The sequence below is a fragment of the Pristiophorus japonicus genome, unplaced genomic scaffold, assembly GCF_044704955.1.
Source record: "Pristiophorus japonicus isolate sPriJap1 unplaced genomic scaffold, sPriJap1.hap1 HAP1_SCAFFOLD_274, whole genome shotgun sequence".
NCBI classification, from domain to species: Eukaryota; Metazoa; Chordata; class Chondrichthyes; family Pristiophoridae; genus Pristiophorus; species Pristiophorus japonicus.
The window spans coordinates 595,971-615,123 of NW_027252494.1; the positions used below are offsets into that span (position 1 = coordinate 595,971).

The 19,153-nt window shown below is 49.6% G+C and overlaps 1 protein-coding gene across 1 annotated transcript in view; it reads right to left on the reverse strand.

The window, feature by feature from the left end:
- The window catches only part of LOC139247600 (oxysterols receptor LXR-alpha-like), a 317,920-nt gene that overhangs the window by 23,110 nt on the left and 275,657 nt on the right, over positions 1-19,153 (reverse strand). The window contains exon 6 of the mRNA XM_070871678.1: positions 8,698-8,797. Within this exon, the coding sequence (XP_070727779.1) occupies positions 8,698-8,797 (100 nt within the window). The remainder of the gene's footprint in view (positions 1-8,697; positions 8,798-19,153) is intronic.

The following is a 19,153-nucleotide window of genomic DNA, read 5'->3' on the forward strand; positions in this document are numbered from 1 at the left end:
TCCCGCCATTACATTGTATTAGAATGGGGTCCCGGCCCCTCGGTATATCCCACCATTACATTGTATAAGAATGGGGTCCCGGCCCCTCGGTATATCCCACCATTACATTGTATTAGAATGGGGTCACGGCCCCTCGGTATATCCCACCATTACATTGTATTAGAATGGGGTCCCGGCCCCTCGGTATATCCCACCATTACATTGTATTAGAATGGGGTCACGGCCCCTCGGTATATCCCACCATTAAATTGTATTAGAATGGGGTCCCGGCCCCTCGGTATATCCCACCATTACATTGTAATAGAATGGGGTCACGGCCCCTCGGTGTATCCCACCATTACATTGTATAAGAATGGGGTCCCGGCCCCTTGGTATATCCCACCATTACATTGTATAAGAATGGGGTCCCAGCCCCTCGGTATATCCAACCGCTGGAGGGAGGTCAGAACATCACCTGTTCTGGCTTCCTTGTCCCCGGCCGCTGGTCCACCACAACTGCGGAGCCCCTTTGAGCACATGGTACGTGCAATGGCAGTGGCCACTCTCACCTCTCTTCCTGCCACGACCTGGATCTCTGGCCTTTGAAATGCCTGCCCTCAGCCAGGAGCTAACACCTGGGAGAGGGAAGCATTACCTCAAATCTCTCACCTCCACTCTTGCATACGGCTTGCATCCCACCGTAGGCAACTAGGCCCATGCAGTAGAGTCTGGTCTCCAGTTTTCTTGGACCCCCTTGCCACTGGACCAAGACCTTGCTCAGCTAAGTCTGTGTGGTAGCCGGTGTGCAACTCACACACAGGTATCTTCCACCCTTCAAAATCAAGTTCGGGATCTGGAACATCAGGACCCTCATGGACAACTCCAACAGCGACAGACCGGAACATCGCATCGCCATCATTGCCTTGGAACTTAGACGCTTCGACATTGTTGCCTTAAGGATGACCCAACGGGCAGGGGAAGGCCAGCTCAAAGAACAAGGTGGTGGTTACATCTTATTCTGGAAAGGCAAACCAGAAGAAGAACGCTGCCTCCATGGAGTTGGTTTCACCATCAAGAACGAGTTGGTCGACCATCTCAGAGGGGACAGAAGCAAAAGGTAGGAAGGAGAAAAGCAAGAGTGGAGGGCAGAGAAATCAAGGGCAAAAATCAAAAAGGGCCACATTACAACATAATTCTAAAAGGACAAAGAGTGTTAAAAAAAACAAGCCTGAAGGCTCTGTGCCTCAATGCGAGGAGTATTCGTAATAAGGTGGATGAATTGACTGCGCAGATAGCTGTTAACGGATATGATGTAATTGGGATTACGGAGACATGACTCCAGGGTAACCAAGGCTGGGAACTCAACATCCAGTGGTATTCAATATTCAGGAAGGACAGACTGGAAGGAAAAGGAGGTGGGGTAGCGTTACTGGTTAAAGAGGAGATTAACGCAATAGTAAGGAAGGACATTAGAATGGATGATATGGAATTTATATGGGTAGAGCTGCGAAACACCAAAGGGCAGAAAACGATAGTGGGAGTTGTGTACAGACCACCAAACAGTAGTAGGGAAGTTGGGGATGGCATTAAATAGGAAACATAGAAAGATAGAAAATAGGTGCAGGAGCAGGCCATTCGGCCCTTTGAGCCTGCACCATCATTCAATAAGATCATGGCTGATCATTCACCTCAGTACCCCTTTCCTGCTTTCTCTCCATACCCCTTGATCCCTTTAGCCGTAAGGACCATATCTAACTCCCTCTTGAATATATCCAATGAACTGGCATCAACAACTCTCTGCGGCAGGAAATTCTACAGGTTAACAACTCTCTGAGTGAAGAAGCTTCTCCTCATCTCAGTCCTAAATGGCTTACCCCTTATCCTTAGACTTTGTCCCCTGGTTCTGGACTTCCCCAACATCAGGAACATTCTTCCTGCATCTAACCTGTCCAGTCCCATCAGAATTTTATATGTTTCTATGAGATCCCCTCTCATCCTTCTAAACTCCAGTGAATACAGGCCTAGTTGATCCAATCTCTCCTCATATGTCAGTCCTGCCATCCCGGGAATCAGTCTGGTGAACTTTCGCTGCACTCCCTCAATAGCAAGAACGTCCTTCCTCAGATTAGGAGACCAAAACAATATTCCAGGTGAGGCCTCACCAAGGCCCTGTACAACTGCAGTAAGACCTCCCTGCTCCTATATTCAAATCCCCTAGCTATGAAGGCCAGCATACCATTTGCCTTCTTCACCGCCTGCTGTACCTGCATGCCAACTTTCAATGACTGATGTACCATGACACCCAGGTCTCGTTGCACCTCCCCTTTTCCAATCTGCCGCCATTCAGATAACATTCTGCCTTCGTGTTTTTGCCACCAAAGTGGATAACCTCACATTTATCCACGTTATACTGCATCTTCCACGTGTTTGCCCACTCACCTAACCTGTCCAAATCGCCCTGCAGCCTTTTAGCATCCTCCTCACAGCTCACACCGCCACCCAGCTTAGTGTCATCTGCAAACTTGGAGATATTACACTCAATTCCCTCATCCAAATCATTAATTAGGGACACGTGCAATAAAGGTACAGCAGTTATCATGAGTGCCTTTAATCTACATATTGATTGGGCTAACCAAACTGGTAGCAATACTGTGGAGGAAGATTTCCTGAAGTGTATTAGGGATGGTTTTCTGGACCAATATGTCGAGGAACCAACTAGAGAGCAGGCCATCCTTGACTGGGTGATGTGTAATGAGAGAGGATTACTTAGAAATATTGTTGTGCGAGGCCCCTTGGGGCAGAGTGACCATAATATGGTAGAATTCTTCATTAAGATGGAGAGTGACACAGTTAATTCAGAGACTAGGGTCCTGAACTTAAAGAAAGGAAACTTCGACGGTATGAGATGTAAATTGGCTAGGATAGACTGGAGAATGATACTTAAAGGGTTGACTGTGTATAGGCAATAGCAGACATTTAAATATCACATGGATGAACTACAACAATTCTACATCCCTGTGTGGCGTAAGAATAAAACGGGGAAGGTGGCTCAACTGTGGCTAACAAAGGAAATTAGGGAAAGTGCTAAATACAAGGAAGAGGCATATAAATTGGCCAGAAAAAGCAGCAAACATGAGGACTGGGAGAAATTTAGAATTCAACAGAGGAGGACAAAGGGTTTAATTAGGAAGGGGAAAATAGAGTATGTGAGTAAGCTTGCAGGGAACATAAAAACTGACTGCATAAACTTCTATAGATATGTGAAGAGAAAAAGATTAGTGAATACTAATGTAGTCAGAATCAGGTGAATTCATAATGGGGAACAAGGAAATGGCAGACCAATCGAACAAATACTTTGGTTCTGTCTTCACTAAGGAAGACACGAATAACCTCCCGAAAATACTAGGGGACCGAGGTTCTAGCGAGAAGGGGGAACTGAGGGAAATCCTTATTAGTCGGGAAATGTTGTTAGGGAAATTGAAGGGACTGAAGGCCGATAAATCCCGAGGGCCCGATAGTCTGCATCCCAAAGTACTTAAGGAAGTGGCCCTAGAAATAGTAGATGCATTGGTGGTCATTTTTGAACATTCCATGGAATCTGGTTCAGTTCCTATGGATTGGAGGGCAGCTAATGTAACCCCACTTTTTAAAAAAGGAGGGAGAGAGAAAACAGGGAATTATAGACCGGTTAGCCTGACATCAGTCGTGGGGAAAATGCTGGAATCAATTATTAAAGATGTAATTGCAGCGCATTTGGAAAGCAGTGACAGGATCAGTCCAAGTCAGCATGGATTTATGAAAGGGAAATCATGCTTGACAAATCTTTTTGAATTTCTTGAGGATGTAACCAGTGGAGTGGACAAGGGAGAACCAGTGGATGTGGTGTATTTGGACTTTCAAAAGGCTTTTGACAAGAGATTAGTGTGCAAAATCAAAGCACATGGTATTGGGGGTAATGTATTGACGTGGATAGAGAACTGGTTGGCAGACAGGAAGCAAAGAGTGGGAATAAACGGGTCCTTTTCAGAATGGCAGGCAGTGACTAATAGGTTGCCGTAGGGTTCAGTGCTGGAACCCCAGCTATTTACAATATATATTAATGATTTAGACGATGGAGTTGAATGTAATATCTCCAAGTTTTCAGATGACACTAAGCTGGGTGGCAGTGTGAGCTGTGAGGAGGACGCTAAGAGGCTGCAGAGCGACTTGGACAGGTTAGGTGAGTGGGCAAATGCATGGCAGATGCAGTATAATGTGGATAAATGTGAGGTTATCCACTTTGGTGGCAAAAACAGGGAGGCAGATTATTATCTGAATGGCGGCAGATTAGGAAAAGGGGAGGTGCAATGAGACCTGGGTGTCATGGTACATCAGTCATTGAAGGTAGGCATGCAGGTACAGCAGGCGGTGAAGAAAGCAAATGGCATGTTGGTCTTCATAGCGAGGGGATTTGAGTACAGGGGCAGGGAGGTGTTACTACAGTCGTACAGGGCCTTGGTGAGACTACACCTGGAATATTGTGTTCAGTTTTGGTCTCCTAATCTGAGGAAGGACGTTCTTGCTATTGAGGGAGTGCAGCGAAGGTTCACCAGACTGATTCCCGGGATGGCAGGACTGACATATGAAGAAAGACTGGATCAACTGTGCCTGTATTCACTAGAATTTAGAAGAATAAGAGGGGATCTCATAGAAACATATAAAATTCTGACGGGATTGGACAGGCTAGATGCAGGAAGAATGTTCCCGATGTTGGGGAAGTCCAGAACCAGGGGACAAAGTCTAAGGGGTAAGCCATTTTAGACCGAGATGAGGAGAAACTTTTTCATTCAGAGAATTGTGAACCTGTGGAATTCTCTACCACAGAAAGTTGTTGAGGCCAGTTCGTTAGATATATTCAAAAGGGAGTTAGATGTAGCCCATACGGCTAAAGGGATCAAGGAGCAGGAAAGGGGTACTGAGGTGAATGATCAGCCATGATCATATTGAATGGTGGTGCAGGCTTGAAGGGCCGAATGGCCTACTCCTGCACCTATTTTCTATGTTTCTATGTTTCTGCCCCTGTGGGATTAGCGAACATCTCATGACACTCTGGCTCACCCTATCCCGGAACCAGTGCGCCACAGTCATCAATGCGTACGCCCCAACACTCGACGCAACAGATGAGACCAAAAAGGAATTCTACTCCAACCCCGAACAATCCCTGTCCCGATTCCCTATGGATGATAAACTGATCCTCATCGGCGACTTCAACGCCAGAGTTGGTAAGGACACAGATGTCTGGGGAGGCATGATCGGCAGAGAGGGGGTAGAGAAAACCAACTCCAGCGGTACCCTGTTCCTGACAAAATGCTTAGAACATGACCTTGTCATCACCAGCACTCTGTTCCGTCAGAGGGACAAGCTCAAGGTATCGTGGCAACACCCTCGCTCCAAGCACTGGCACCTGCTCGACTACGTCATCGTCCGAGCGAGGGATCGCAAGGACGTGTGCATCACAACAGCGTCATGACAGGAGCCGACGACTGCTGGATGGACCACCGCCTAATTCGATCCATCATTAACATCAATATAGCCCCAAAGCAGCGACAGTAACAGAAATAATACCACAGGAAAATCAACGCTGGGGCACTCAAAGACCCAGTTAAGAGAGCCATATACAGCCAGTGCCAACCTGGCGACCCTTGATGACCCCGAGACGCAGAATGTGCACAGTGCCTGGTCTGCCCTCCAGTTCCCCATAACCAGCACCTGCAAAGAAATGCTTGGTCACTCAACCAGGAAACACCAAGACTGGTTTGACGAGAATGACCAGGAGATCCAGGAACCAATAAGCCGCAAGTGCAGGGCATTTCTGAACCTAAAGCAACAACCCAATTCGGGAGCAACAAAGCAGCTCTACAGGTGGCTGAAGACTGAGGACCAACAAAAAAACCATGACCTAAAGAATAGATGATGGGTGGAGAAAGCACAGGAGGTCCAGCTACTAGCCGACAGCCGTGATGTGCGAGGATTCTTTAGCGCAGTCAAGACCACCTACGGCCCAAACACCCAAGTCCCCACCCCACTGCGAGCCAAGAACGGAGAGTCACTCATTAAGGACACAAAGGCAGTCAGGGCCCGCTGGAAGGAGCACTTTGAAGATCTCTTTAACCGAGACTCTGTCTTCAACGAGAGTGTCCTTGACTCCATCCCTAAGCATGCTGCCCTCCACCATCTAAGCAAAACCCCAGCCCTGCACGAAGTAGAAAAGGCTATCCGTCAGCTCAAGAACAACAAGGCATCGGGAGCAGATGGAATCCCCACTGAGGCACTAAAGTATGGCGGTGAGGCACTATTGGCATGAAGGCATGACCTTATCTCTCTTATCTGGAAGGAGGAGAGCATGTCAGGAGATCTCAGAGATGCTGTAATCGTGACCATCTTCAAAAAAAGGGATAAATCTACCACAGACCCAATCCACGTCCAGACCGGAGTCATACAGGGCTGCGTCATCGCACCAACCCTCTTCTCAATCTTCCTCGCTGCAATGCTCCATCTCACTCTCAACAAGCTCCCCGCTGGAGTGGAACTAAACTATAGAACCAATGGGAACCTGTTCAACCTTTGTCACCTACAGGCTAGATCCAAGGTTGCCCCATCCACTGTCATCGAGCTACGGTATGCGGACGACTCTTGCATTTGCAAACACTCAGAGGCTGAACTCCATACCATCGTCAACATCTTCACCAAGGTATACGAAAGCATGGGTCTTACATTAAACATCCGTAAGACAAAGGTTCTCCACCAATCTGACCCCGACACACAGCACTGCCTCCCAATCATCAAAATCCACGGCACAGCCTTGGACAATGTGGACCATTTCCCATACCTTGAGAGCCTACTATCAGCAAAGGCAGGCAGAGATGATGAGGTCCAACACCGCCTCCAGTGCGCCAGCGCAGCCTTCGGATGCCTGAGGAAGAGAGTGTTCAAAGACCAGGACCTCAAATCTGGCACCAAGCTCACGGTCTACAGAGCTCTAGTAATACCCACCCTCTTGCATGGCTCAGAGACATGGACCATATGCAGCAGACATCTCAAAGGGCTGGAGAAGTAGTATCAGCGCTGCCTCCACAAGATCCTGCAAATCCACTGGGACGATAGATGCACCAATGTCAGTGTTCTTGCTCAGGCCAACATCACCAGCATTGAAGCACTGACCACGCTCGACCAGACTTGCCTAAGCAAGCACTCGAGTCGGAGCTCCAACATGGCAAGCGAGCTCCAGGTGGGCAGAGGAAATGTTTCACCTTCAAAGCCTCCTTGATAAAGTGCAACACCCCCACTGGCACCTGGGAATCACTGGCTCAGGATCGGCCTAAGTGGTGGAAAAGCATCCGGGCGGGCACTGAGCACCTCGAGTCTCGTCGCCGAGAGCATGCAGAAATCAAGTGCAGGCAGCGGAAGGAGCGTGCGGCAAACCAGACTCCCCATCCACCCTTTCAATCAACCACTGTCTGTCCCACTGTGACAGAGACTGTAATTCCTGTATTGAACTGTTTAGCCACCTGAGAACTCACTTTTAGAGTGGAAGCAAGTCTTCTTCGATTCCGAGGGACTGCCGATGATGATGATGATGATATCTAACCATTACACGCAGTATTAGAATGGGGTCCCGATCCCTCGGTATATCCCGCCATTACATTGTATTAGAATGGGGTCCCGGCCCCTCGGTATATCCCACCATTACATTGTGTTAGTATGGGGTCTAGGCCCCTCGGTATATCCCACCATTTCATTGTATTAGTATGGGGTCTAGGCCCCTCGGTATATCCCACCATTACATTGTATTAGTATGGGGTCCAGGCCCCTCGGTATATCCCACCATTACACATAGTATTAGAATGGGGTCCCGATCCCTTGGTATATCCCGCCATTACATTGTATTAGAATGGGGTCCCGGCCCCTCGTTATATCCCACCATTACATTGTATTAGTATGGGGTCCCAGCCCCTCGTTATATCCCACCATTACACACAATACAGCCAGGGCAACAGCTGAGTTGCCAGCTCTTTTGTCTGGATCCCAGTCAGAACGAGTGCCTCCGGGAGGTTTGACCGCTGTCCAATTTCTTGATGAGTGGGCCCATTATTCACCACAGCTTACAAAGTGCAAATCCACTCTCCAGCTTCTTTGTGTTCACTGAGTGCCCTTTTTACTCGATACTTGGTCAGGCTGCCAGAGAGCAGATTGCTGAAATGCTTCTTGTTTTTCACCACAGACCTGATTTATATTACATTGTTAAATTCAGGTCTTCTGAAATACTTGCCAGATTTCCAACTACACACCTCGTTTTTTTCACTAATAGAATAATACAGCACAGAAAAGAGTTATCCAACTAGCCACCCTCTCCTGCTGAATCCCCATAGCTTTGTCATTTTTCCTTTCAAGTGTATATCTAATTCCCTTTGGAAGTTACTTTTGAATCTGCTTCCACCACCCTTTCAGGCAATGTGTAGCTCATCATAATTACTCACTGACATGACATCACAACAAAAGGCACTCCTCCAGTGAATAATCCCCAACAATAGTAAGATATTACAATGGGAGCCTCCACTAGTCAATAACACTAATAGCAAGATATTACAAGAGGGGAGTCTCCAGTCATTAACACTGCGACAATAACAAGTTATTACAACATTACAATAAGTTAGAATGATGTGAAGGAGTGTCACACACCGGCCCTGACGAAGTCCTCTCTATTGTAATTGAAGTCCTTCAGAAAGGTGATGCACTCTATCCGCGGGTCATACCTTCGTGATGTTTCCAGCAGCATGATCTTAAAAAGAGCAAGAAAATCAAATCACAATGATAATTCAAAGTTTATCAAAGTTAAGTTATTCCAGGACATAAATCATCATCATCCTAGGCAGTCCCTCGGAATCCAGGAAGACTTCCACTCTAAAAGTGAGTTCTGAGGTGACTGTACAGTCTGATGGGGGAATTACAGTCTCTGTCACAGGTGGGACAGACAGTGGTTGATTGAAGGGGAGGGTGGGACTGGTTTGTCGCACGCTCCTTCTGCTGCCTGCATTTCTGCATGCTCTCGGCGACGAGACTCGAGGTGCTCAGCGCCCTCCCGGATGCTCTTCCTCCACTTAGGTTGGTCTTTGGCCAGGCTCTGATCACAGGTTTGGGCCCTAGCTTCTCTCTCCACCCTCACGTCCGGGCCATCCTCCCGCCGCAGACATCCGAGCCTGCATTCTCCAGCGACGTCCGGGCCTGCATTCCTCCAGCGACGTCCGGGCCTGCATTCCTCCAGCGATGTCTGGGCCTGCATTCTCCAGCGACATCCGGGCTTGCATTCTCCAGCGACGTCGGGGCCTGCATTCTCCAGCGACGTCCGGGCCTGCATTCTCCAGCGACATCCGGGCTTGCATTCTCCAGCGACGTCCGGGCCTGCATTCTCCAGCGACATCCGGGCCTGCATTCTCCAGCGACATCCGTGCCTGCATTCTCCAGCGACGTCCGGGCCTGCATTCCTCCAGTGATGTCTGGGCCTGCATTCTCCAGCGACATCCGGGCTTGCGTTCTCCAGCGACGTCCGGGCCTGCATTCTCCAGCGACATCCGGGCCTGCATTCTCCAGCGACATCCGGGCCTGCATTCTCCAGCGAAGTCCGGGCCTGCGTTCCCCAGCGATGTCCGGGACTGCATTCCTCCAGCGACGTCCGGGCCTGCGCTCCTCCAGCGACGTCCAGGCCTGCATTCTCCAGCGACGTCCGGGCCTGCATTCCTCCAGCGACGTCCGGGCCTGCATTCTCCGGCATGTCCGGGCCTGCATTCTCCGGCGACGTCCGGGCCTGCATTCTCCGGCGACGTCCTAGGCTGCGCTCCTCCGGCGACGTCCGGGCTGGCATTCTCCGCCGACATCCGAGCCTGCACTACTCCAGTGACGTCCGGGCCTGCATTCTCCGGCGACGTCCGGGCCTGCATTCTCCGGCGATGTCCGGGCCTGCATTCTCCGGTGATGTCCGGGCCTGCATTCCTCCAGTGACGTCCGGGCCTGCATTCTCCGGTGACGTCCGGGCCTGCATTCTCCAGTGACGTCCGGGCCTGCATTCCTCCAGTGACATCCGGGCCTGCATTCTCTGGTGACGTCCGGGCCTGCATTCTCCAGTGATGTCCGGGCCTGCGCTCCTCCAGCGACGTCCGAGCCTGCATTCCTCCAGCGACGTCCGAGCCTGCACTACTCCAGCGACGTCCGGGCCTGCATTCTCCAGCGACGTCCGGACCTGCGCTCCTCCAGCGACGTCCGGACCTGCGCTCCTCCAGCGACGTCCGGACCTGCGCTCCTCCAGCGACGTCCGGACCTGCTTTCTCCGGCGACGTCCGGGCCTGCGCTCCTCCAGCGACGTCCGGACCTGCGCTCCTCCAGCGACGTCCGGACCTGCGCTCCTCCAGCGACGTCCGGACCTGCGCTCCTCCAGCGACGTCTGGACCTGTGTTCCTCCAGCGACGTCTGGACCTGCGCTCCTCCAGCTACGTCCGGACCTGCGCTCCTCCAGCGACGTCCGGGCCTGCGTTCTCCGGCGACGTCCGGGCCTGCTTTCTCCGGCGACGTCCGGACCTGCACTCCTCCAGCGACGTCCGGACCTGCGCTCCTCCAGCGACGTCCGGGCCTGCATTCTCCGGCCACATCCGGGCCTGCGCTCCTCCAGCGACGTCCGGACCTGCGCTCCTCCAGCGACGTCCGGGCCTGCGCTCCTCCGGCGACGTCCAGGCCTGCATTCTCCGGCCACATCCGGGCCTGCGCTCCTCCGGCGACGTCCGGGCCTGCATTCTCCGGCCACATCCGGGCCTGCGCTCCTCCAGTGACATCCGGGCCTGCATTCTTCGGCCACGTCCGGGCCTGCATTCTTGGGCCATGACCGGGCCTGCATTCTCCGGCCACGTTCGGGATTCTCTCCGGCCGCATATCCCACTCAACGGCGGAGCCTCTGTCATGGTGTGCACAATGGCTGTGACCTCTCTGACCTCTCCTCCTTCCACAAAGTGAACCGCTGGCCATCGCAATGCATGCCCTCAGTCAGAAGTTAATACCTGTGAGAGGGAAGCATAAACTCAAATCTCTCACCCCCATTCTCCACACATTGGACCTTCCACCATCTCCACAAGGGTGCAGCTCAGCTCCCAGCTTACGGCTAGCATCCCACCAGAGGCAACTAGACCCAAACATTAAAGCTTGTTCTCCAGTCATTTTGGATCCCCTTGCCACTGGACAAAAGTGAGGAGACTGTGATTAGCTCACTGTTGGATATATAACTGCCTGCCAGAATAAACCCATTGTAAAACACACTCTCTCACGGGCCAGGAATCAGTGATAATCCCAGTGGAAAACACACTCTCCCACGGGCCATGCCCCAGTGATAATCCCAGGCCTGGAATCAGTGATAATCCCAGTGTAAAACCCACTCTCCCACGGGCCAGGAATCTGTGATAATCCCATTGTAAAACACACTCTCCCACGGGCCAAGTCCCAGTGATAATCTCAGTGTAAAAAACACTGGCCCACAGGCCAGAAATTAGTGATAAGCCCAGTGTAAAACGCACTCTCCCACAGGCCAGGAATCAGTGATAATCCCAGTGCAAAAAACAGACTCTCACAGGCCAGGAATCAGTGAAAATCCCAGTGTAAAACACACTCTCCCACGGGCCAGGAATCAGTGATAATCCCAGTGTGAAACACACTCTCCCACGGGCCATGTCCCAATGATAATCCCAGTGTAAAACAAACTCTCCCACGGGCCAGAAATCAGTGATAATCCCAGTGTAAAACACACACTCCCACGGGCCAGGAATCAGTGATAATCCCAGTGTAAAACATACTCTCCCACTGGCCAGGAATTAGTGATAATCCCAGTGTAAAACACACTCTCCCACGGGCCAGGAATCAGTGATAATCCCAGTGTAAAACACCATCTCCCATTGACCATGTCCCAGTGAGAATAACAGTGTAAAACACACTCTCCCACGGGCCAGGAATCAGTGAAAATCCCAGTGTAAAACACACTCACCCACAGGCCAGTAATCAGTAATAATCCCAGTGTAAAACACACTCTCCCACGGGCCAGTAATCAGTGATAATCCCAGTGTAAAACACACTTTCTCACGGGCCACGAATCAGTAATAATCCCAGTGTAAAACACACTCTCTCACAGGCCAGGAATCAGTGATAATCACAGTGCAAAACACACTCTCGCACAGGCCAGGAATCAGTGATAATCCCAGTGTAAAGCACACTCTCCCATGGGCCAGGAATCAGTAATAATCCCAGTGTAAAACACACTCTCCCACGGGCCAGGAATTAGTGATAATCCCAGTGTAAAACTCACTCTACCACGGGCCCGGAATCAGTGATAATCTCAGTGTAAAACACACTCTCCCACGGGCCCGGAATCAGTGATAATCCCAGTGTAAAACACACTCTCCCATTGACCATATCCCAGTGAGAATCCCAGTGTAAAACACACTCTCCCACGGGCCAGGAATCAGTGAAAATCCCAGTGTAAAACACACTCTCGCACAGGCCAGGAATCAGTGATAATGCCAATGTAAAACACACTCTCGCACAGGCCAGGAATCAGTGATAATGCCAATGTAAAACACACTCTCCCATGGGGCAGTAATCAGTGATAATCCCAGTGTAAAACACACTTTCCCATGGGCCAGGAATCAGTGATAATCCCAGTGTAAAACACTCTGTCCCCCGGGCCAGGAATTAGTGATAATCCCAGTGTAAAACACACTCATCCACGGGCCAGGAATTAGTGATAATCCCAGTGTAAAACACACTCTCCCACGGGCCAGGAATCAGTTATAATCTCAGTGCAAAACACACTCTCCCACGGGCCATGCCCCAGTGATAATCCCAGGCCTGGAATCAGTGATAATCCCTGTGTAAAACCCACTCTCCCACGGGCCAGGAATCAGTGATAATCCCAGTGTAAAACACACTCTCACACGGGCCAAGTCCCAGTGATAATCTCAGTGTAAAAAACAGTGGCCCACAGGCCAGAAATCAGTGATAAGCCCAGTGTAAAACACACTCTCCCACGGGCCAGGAATCAGTGATAATCCCAGTGTAAAACGCACTCTCCCACAGGCCCGGAATCAGTGATAATCCCAGTGCAAAAACCAGACTCTCACAGGCCAGGAATCAGTGAAAATCCAAATCTAAAACATACTCTCCCACGGGCCAGGAATCAGTGATAATCCCAGTGTAAAACACAATCTCCCATTGACCATGTCCCAGTGAGAATAACAGTGTAAAACACACTCTCCCACGGGCCAGGAATCAGTGAAAATCCCAGTGTAAAACACACTCACCCACAGGCCAGGAATCAGTGATAATCCCAGTGCAAAACACACTCACCCACAGGTCAGTAATCAGTGATAATCCCAGTGTAAAACACACTCTCCCACGGGCCAGTAATCATTGATAACCCCAGTGTAAAACACACTTTCTCACGGGCCAGGAATCAGTAATAATCCCAGTGTAAAACACACTCTCTCACAGGCCAGGAATCAGTGATAATCACAGTGCAAAACACACTCTCTCACATACCAGGAATCAGTGATAATCCCAGTGTAAAGCACACTCTCCCATGGGCCAGGAATCAGTGATAATCCCAGTGTAAAACACACTCTCCCACGGGCCAGGAATTAGTGATAATCCCAGTGTAAAACTCACTCTCCCATTGACCATATCCCAGTGAGAATCCCAGTGTAAAACACACTCTCCCACGGGCCAGGAATCATGAAAATCCCAGTGTAAAACACACTCTCGCACAGGCCAGGAATCAATGATAATCGCAATGTAAAACACACTCACCCACGGGCCAGTAATCAGTGAGAATCCCAGTGTAAACACACTCTCCCATGGGGCAGTAATCAGTGATAATCCCAGTGTAAAACACACTTTCCCACATGCCAGGAATCAGTGATAATCCCAGTGTAAAACACACTCTCCTACGGGCCTGGAATTAGTTATAATCTCAGTGTAAAACACACACTCCCTTTGACCATGTCGCAGTGATAATCCCAGTGTAAAACACCCTCTCCCACAGGCCAGAAATCAGTGATAATCCCATTGTAAAACACACTCTTCCACGGGCCATCAATCAGTGATAATCCCGTGCAAAACACACTCTCTCACGGGACATGTCCCAGTGATAATGCCAGTGTAACACACATTCTCCAACAGGCAAGGAATCAGTGATAATCCCAGTGTAAAACACACACTCTCACGGGCCAGGAATCAGTGATAATCCCAGTGTAAAACACACTCTCCCACGGGCCAGTAATCAGTGATAATCCCAGTGTAAAACACACTCTCCCATGGGCCAGGAATCAGTGATAATCCCAGCGTAAAACACACTCTCCCACAGGCAATGTCCCAGTGATAATCCCAGTGTAAAACACACTCTCCCATGGGCCAGAAATCAGTGATAATCCCAGTGTAAAACACTCTTTCCCCCGGGCCAGGAATTAGTGACAATCCCAGTGTAAAACACACTCACCCACGGGCCAGGAATTAGTGATAATCCCAGTGCAAAGCACACACTACCATGGGCCATGTTGCAGTGATAATCCCAGTGTAAAACACACTCTCCCACGGGCCATGTCCCAGTGAAAATCCCAGTGTAAAACACACTTTCCCACGGGCCAGGAATCAGTGATAATCCCAGTGTAAAACACACACTACCACGGGCCATGTTGCAGTGATAATCCCAGTGTAAAACACACTTTCCCATGGGCCAAGAATCAGTGATAATCCCAGTGTAAAACATACACTACCACGGGCCATGTTGCAGTGATAATCCCAGTGTAAAACACACTCTCGCACGGGCCTGGAATCAGTGATAATCCCAGTGTAAAACACACTCTCGCACGGGCCTGGAATCAGTGATAATCCCAGTGTAAAACACACTTTCCCATGGGCCAAGTATCAGTGATAATCCCAGTGTAAAACATACACTACCACGGGCCATGTTGCAGTGATAATCCCAGTGTAAAACACACTCTCCCACGGGCCAGGAATCAGTGATAAGCCCAGTGTAAAACACATTCTACCACGGGCCGGCAATCAGTGATAATCCCAGTGTAAAACACACTTTCCCACGGGGCTGGAATCAGTGATAATCCCAATTTAAAACACACTCTCCCACGGGACATGTCGTAGTGATAATCCCAATGTAAAACACACTCTCCCATGGGCCAGGAATCAGTGATAATCCCAGTGTAAAACACACTCTCCCACGGCCAGGAATCAGTGATAATCCCAGTGTAAAACACGCTCTCCCATGGGCCAGGAATCAGTGATAATCCCAGTGTAAAACACACTCTTCCATGGGCCAGGAATCAGTGATAATCCCAGTGTAAAACACACTCTCCCACGGCCAGGAATCAGTGATAATCCCAGTGTAAAACACACTCTTCCATGGGCCAGGAATCAGTGATAATCCCAGTGTAAAACACACTCTTCCATGGGCCAGGAATCAGTGATAATCCCAGTGTAAAACACACTCTCCCACGGGCCAGGAATCAGTGACAATCCCAGTGTAAAGCACACTCTCCCTCGGGCCATGTCCCAGTCATAATACCAGTGTAAAACACACTCTCCCACGGGCCAGGAATCAGTGATAATCTCAGTGTAAAACACATTCTCTCACAATCCAGGAATCAGTGATAATCCCAGTGTAAATCACACTCTCCCACAGGCCAGGAATCAGTGATAATCCCAGTGTAAAATACAGTCTCCCACGGGCCTGGAATCAGTGATAATCCCAGTGTAAAACACGCTCTCCCACGAGCCAGGAATCAGTGATAATCCCAGTTAGAACACACTCTTCTCCAGCCAGGAATCAGTGATAATCCCAGTGTAAAACACACTCTCTCACGGGCCAGGAATCAGTGATAATCCCAGTGTAAAAGACACTCTCTCACGGGCCAGGAATCAGTGATAATCCCAGTGTAAAACACACTCTCCCACGGGCTGGGGATCATTGATAATCCCAGTGTAAAACACACTCTCGCACGGGCCAGGAATCAGCGATAATCCCAGTGCAAAACACACTCACCCACAGGTCATTAATCAGTGATAATCCCAGTGTAAAACACACTCTCCCACGGGCCAGTAATCAGTGATAACCCCAGTGTAAAACACACTTTCTCACGGACCAGGAATCAGTAATAATCCCAGTGTAAAGCACACTCTCCCATGGGCCAGGAATCAGTGATAATCCCAGTGTAAAACACACTCTCCCACGGGCCAGGAATCAGTGATAATCCCAATGTAAAACACACTCACCCACGGGCCAGTAATCAGTGAGAATCCCAGTGTAAACACACTCTCCCATGGGGCAGTAATCAGTGATAATTCCAGTGTAAAACACACTTTCCCATGGGCCAGGAATCAGTGATAATCCCAGTGTAAAACACACTCTCCTACGGGCCTGGAATTAGTTATAATCTCAGTGTAAAACACACTCTCCCTTTGACCATGTCGCAGTGATAATCCCAGTGTAAAACACCCTCTCCCACAGGCCAGAAATCAGTGATAATCCCAGTGTAAAACACACTCTCCCACGGGCCATGTACCAGTGATAATCCCAGTGTAAAATACACTCTCCCATGGGCCAGTAATCAGTGATAATCCCAGTGTAAAACATACTCTCCCACGGGCCAGTAATCAGTGATAATCCCAGTGTAAAACACACTCTCCCACATGCCATGTCCCAGTGATAATCCCAGTGTAAAACACACTCTCCCACGGGCCAGTAATCAGTGATAATCCCAGTGTAAAACACACTCTCCCATGGGCCAGGAATCAGTGATAATCCCAGCGTAAAACACACTCTCCCACAGGCAATGTCCCAGTGATAATCCCAGTGTAAAACACACTCTCCCACTGGCCAGAAATCAGTGATAATCCCAGTGTAAAACACTCTTTCTCCCGGGCCAGGAATTAGTGACAAACCCAGTGTAAAACACACTCACCCACGGGCCAGGAATTAGTGATAATCCCAGTGCAAAGCACACACTACCACGGGCCATGTTGCAGTGATAATCCCAGTGTAAAACACACTCTCCCACGGGCCATGTCCCAGTGAAAATCCCAGTGTAAAACACACTTTCCCACGGGCCAGGAATCAGTGATAATCCCAGTGTAAAACACACACTACCACGGGCCATGTTGCAGTGATAATCCCAGTGTAAAACACACTTTCCCATGGGCCAAGAATCAGTGATAATCCCAGTGTAAAACATACACTACCACGGGCCATGTTGCAGTGATAATCCCAGTGTAAAACACACTCTCGCACGGGCCTGGAATCAGTGATAATCCCAGTGTAAAACACACTCTCCCACGGGCCAGGAATCAGTGATAATCCCAGTGTAAAACACACTCTCGCACGGGCCAGGAATCAGTGATAATCCCAGTGTAAAACACACTCTCCCACGGGACATGTCGCAGTGATAATCCCAATGTAAAACACACTCTCCCACGGGCCAGGAATCAGTGATAATCCCAGTGTAAAACACACTCTCCCACGGCCAGGAATCAGTGATAAGCCCAGTGTAAAACACATTCTACCACGGGCCGGCAATCAGTGATAATCCCAGTGTAAAACACACTTTCCCACGGGCCTGGAATCAGTGATAATCCCAATTTAAAACACACTCTCCCACGGGACATGTCGCAGTGATAATCCCAATGTAAAACACACTCTCCCATGGGCCAGGAATCAGTGATAATCCCAGTGTAAAACACACTCTCCCACGGCCAGGAATCAGTGATAATCCCAGTGTAAAACACGCTCTCCCATGGGCCAGGAATCAGTGATAATCCCAGTGTAAAACACACTCTTCCATGGGCCAGGAATCAGTGATAATCCCAGTGTAAAACACACTCTCCCACGGCCAGGAATCAGTGATAATCCCAGTGTAAAACACACTCTTCCATGGGCCAGGAATCAGTGATAATCCCAGTGTAAAACACACTCTTCCATGGGCCAGGAATCAGTGATAATCCCAGTGTAAAACACACTCTCCCACGGGCCAGGAATCAGTGACAATCCCAGTGTAAAGCACACTCTCCCACGGGCCATGTCCCAGTCATAATACCAGTGTAAAACACACTCTCCCACGGGCCAGGAATCAGTGATAATCTCAGTGTAAAACACATTCTCTCACAATCCAGGAATCAGTGATAATCCCAGTGTAAATCACACTCTCCCACAGGCCAGGAATCAGTGATAATCTCAGTGTAAAACACACTCTCCCACGGGCCTGGAATCAGTGATAATCCCAGTGTAAAATACAGTCTCCCACGGGCCTGGAATCAGTGATAATCCCAGTGTAAAACACGCTCTCCCACGAGCCAGGAATCAGTGATAATCCCAGTTAGAACACACTCTTCCACGGGCCATCAATCAGTGATAATCCCGTGCAAAACACACTCTCTCACGGGACATGTCCCAGTGATAATGCCAGTGTAACACACATTCTCCAACAGGCAAGGAATCAGTGATAATCCCAGTGTAAAACACACACTCTCACGGGCCAGGAATCAGTGATAATCCCAGTGTAAAACACACTCTCCCACGGGCCATGTACCAGTGATAATCCCAGTGTAAAATACACTCTCCCACGGGCCAGTAATCAGTGATAATCCCAGTGTAAAACATACTCTCCCACGGGCCAGTAATCAGTGATAATCCCAGTGTAAAACACACTCTCCCATGGGCCAGGAATCAGTGATAATCCCAGCGTAAAACACACTCTCCCACAGGCAATGTCCCAGTGATAATCCCAGTGTAAAACACACTCTCCCATGGGGCAGAAATCAGTGATAATCCCAGTGTAAAACACTCTTTCCCCCGGGCCAGGAATTAGTGACAATCCCAGTGTAAAACACACTCACCCACGGGCCAGGAATTAGTGATAATCCCAGTGCAAAGCACACACTACCACGGGCCATGTTGCAGTGATAATCCCAGTGTAAAACACACTCTCCCACGGGCCATGTCCCAGTGAAAATCCCAGTGTAAAACACACTTTCCCACGGGCCAGGAATCAGTGATAATCCCAGTGTAAAACACACACTACCACGGGCCATGTTGCAGTGATAA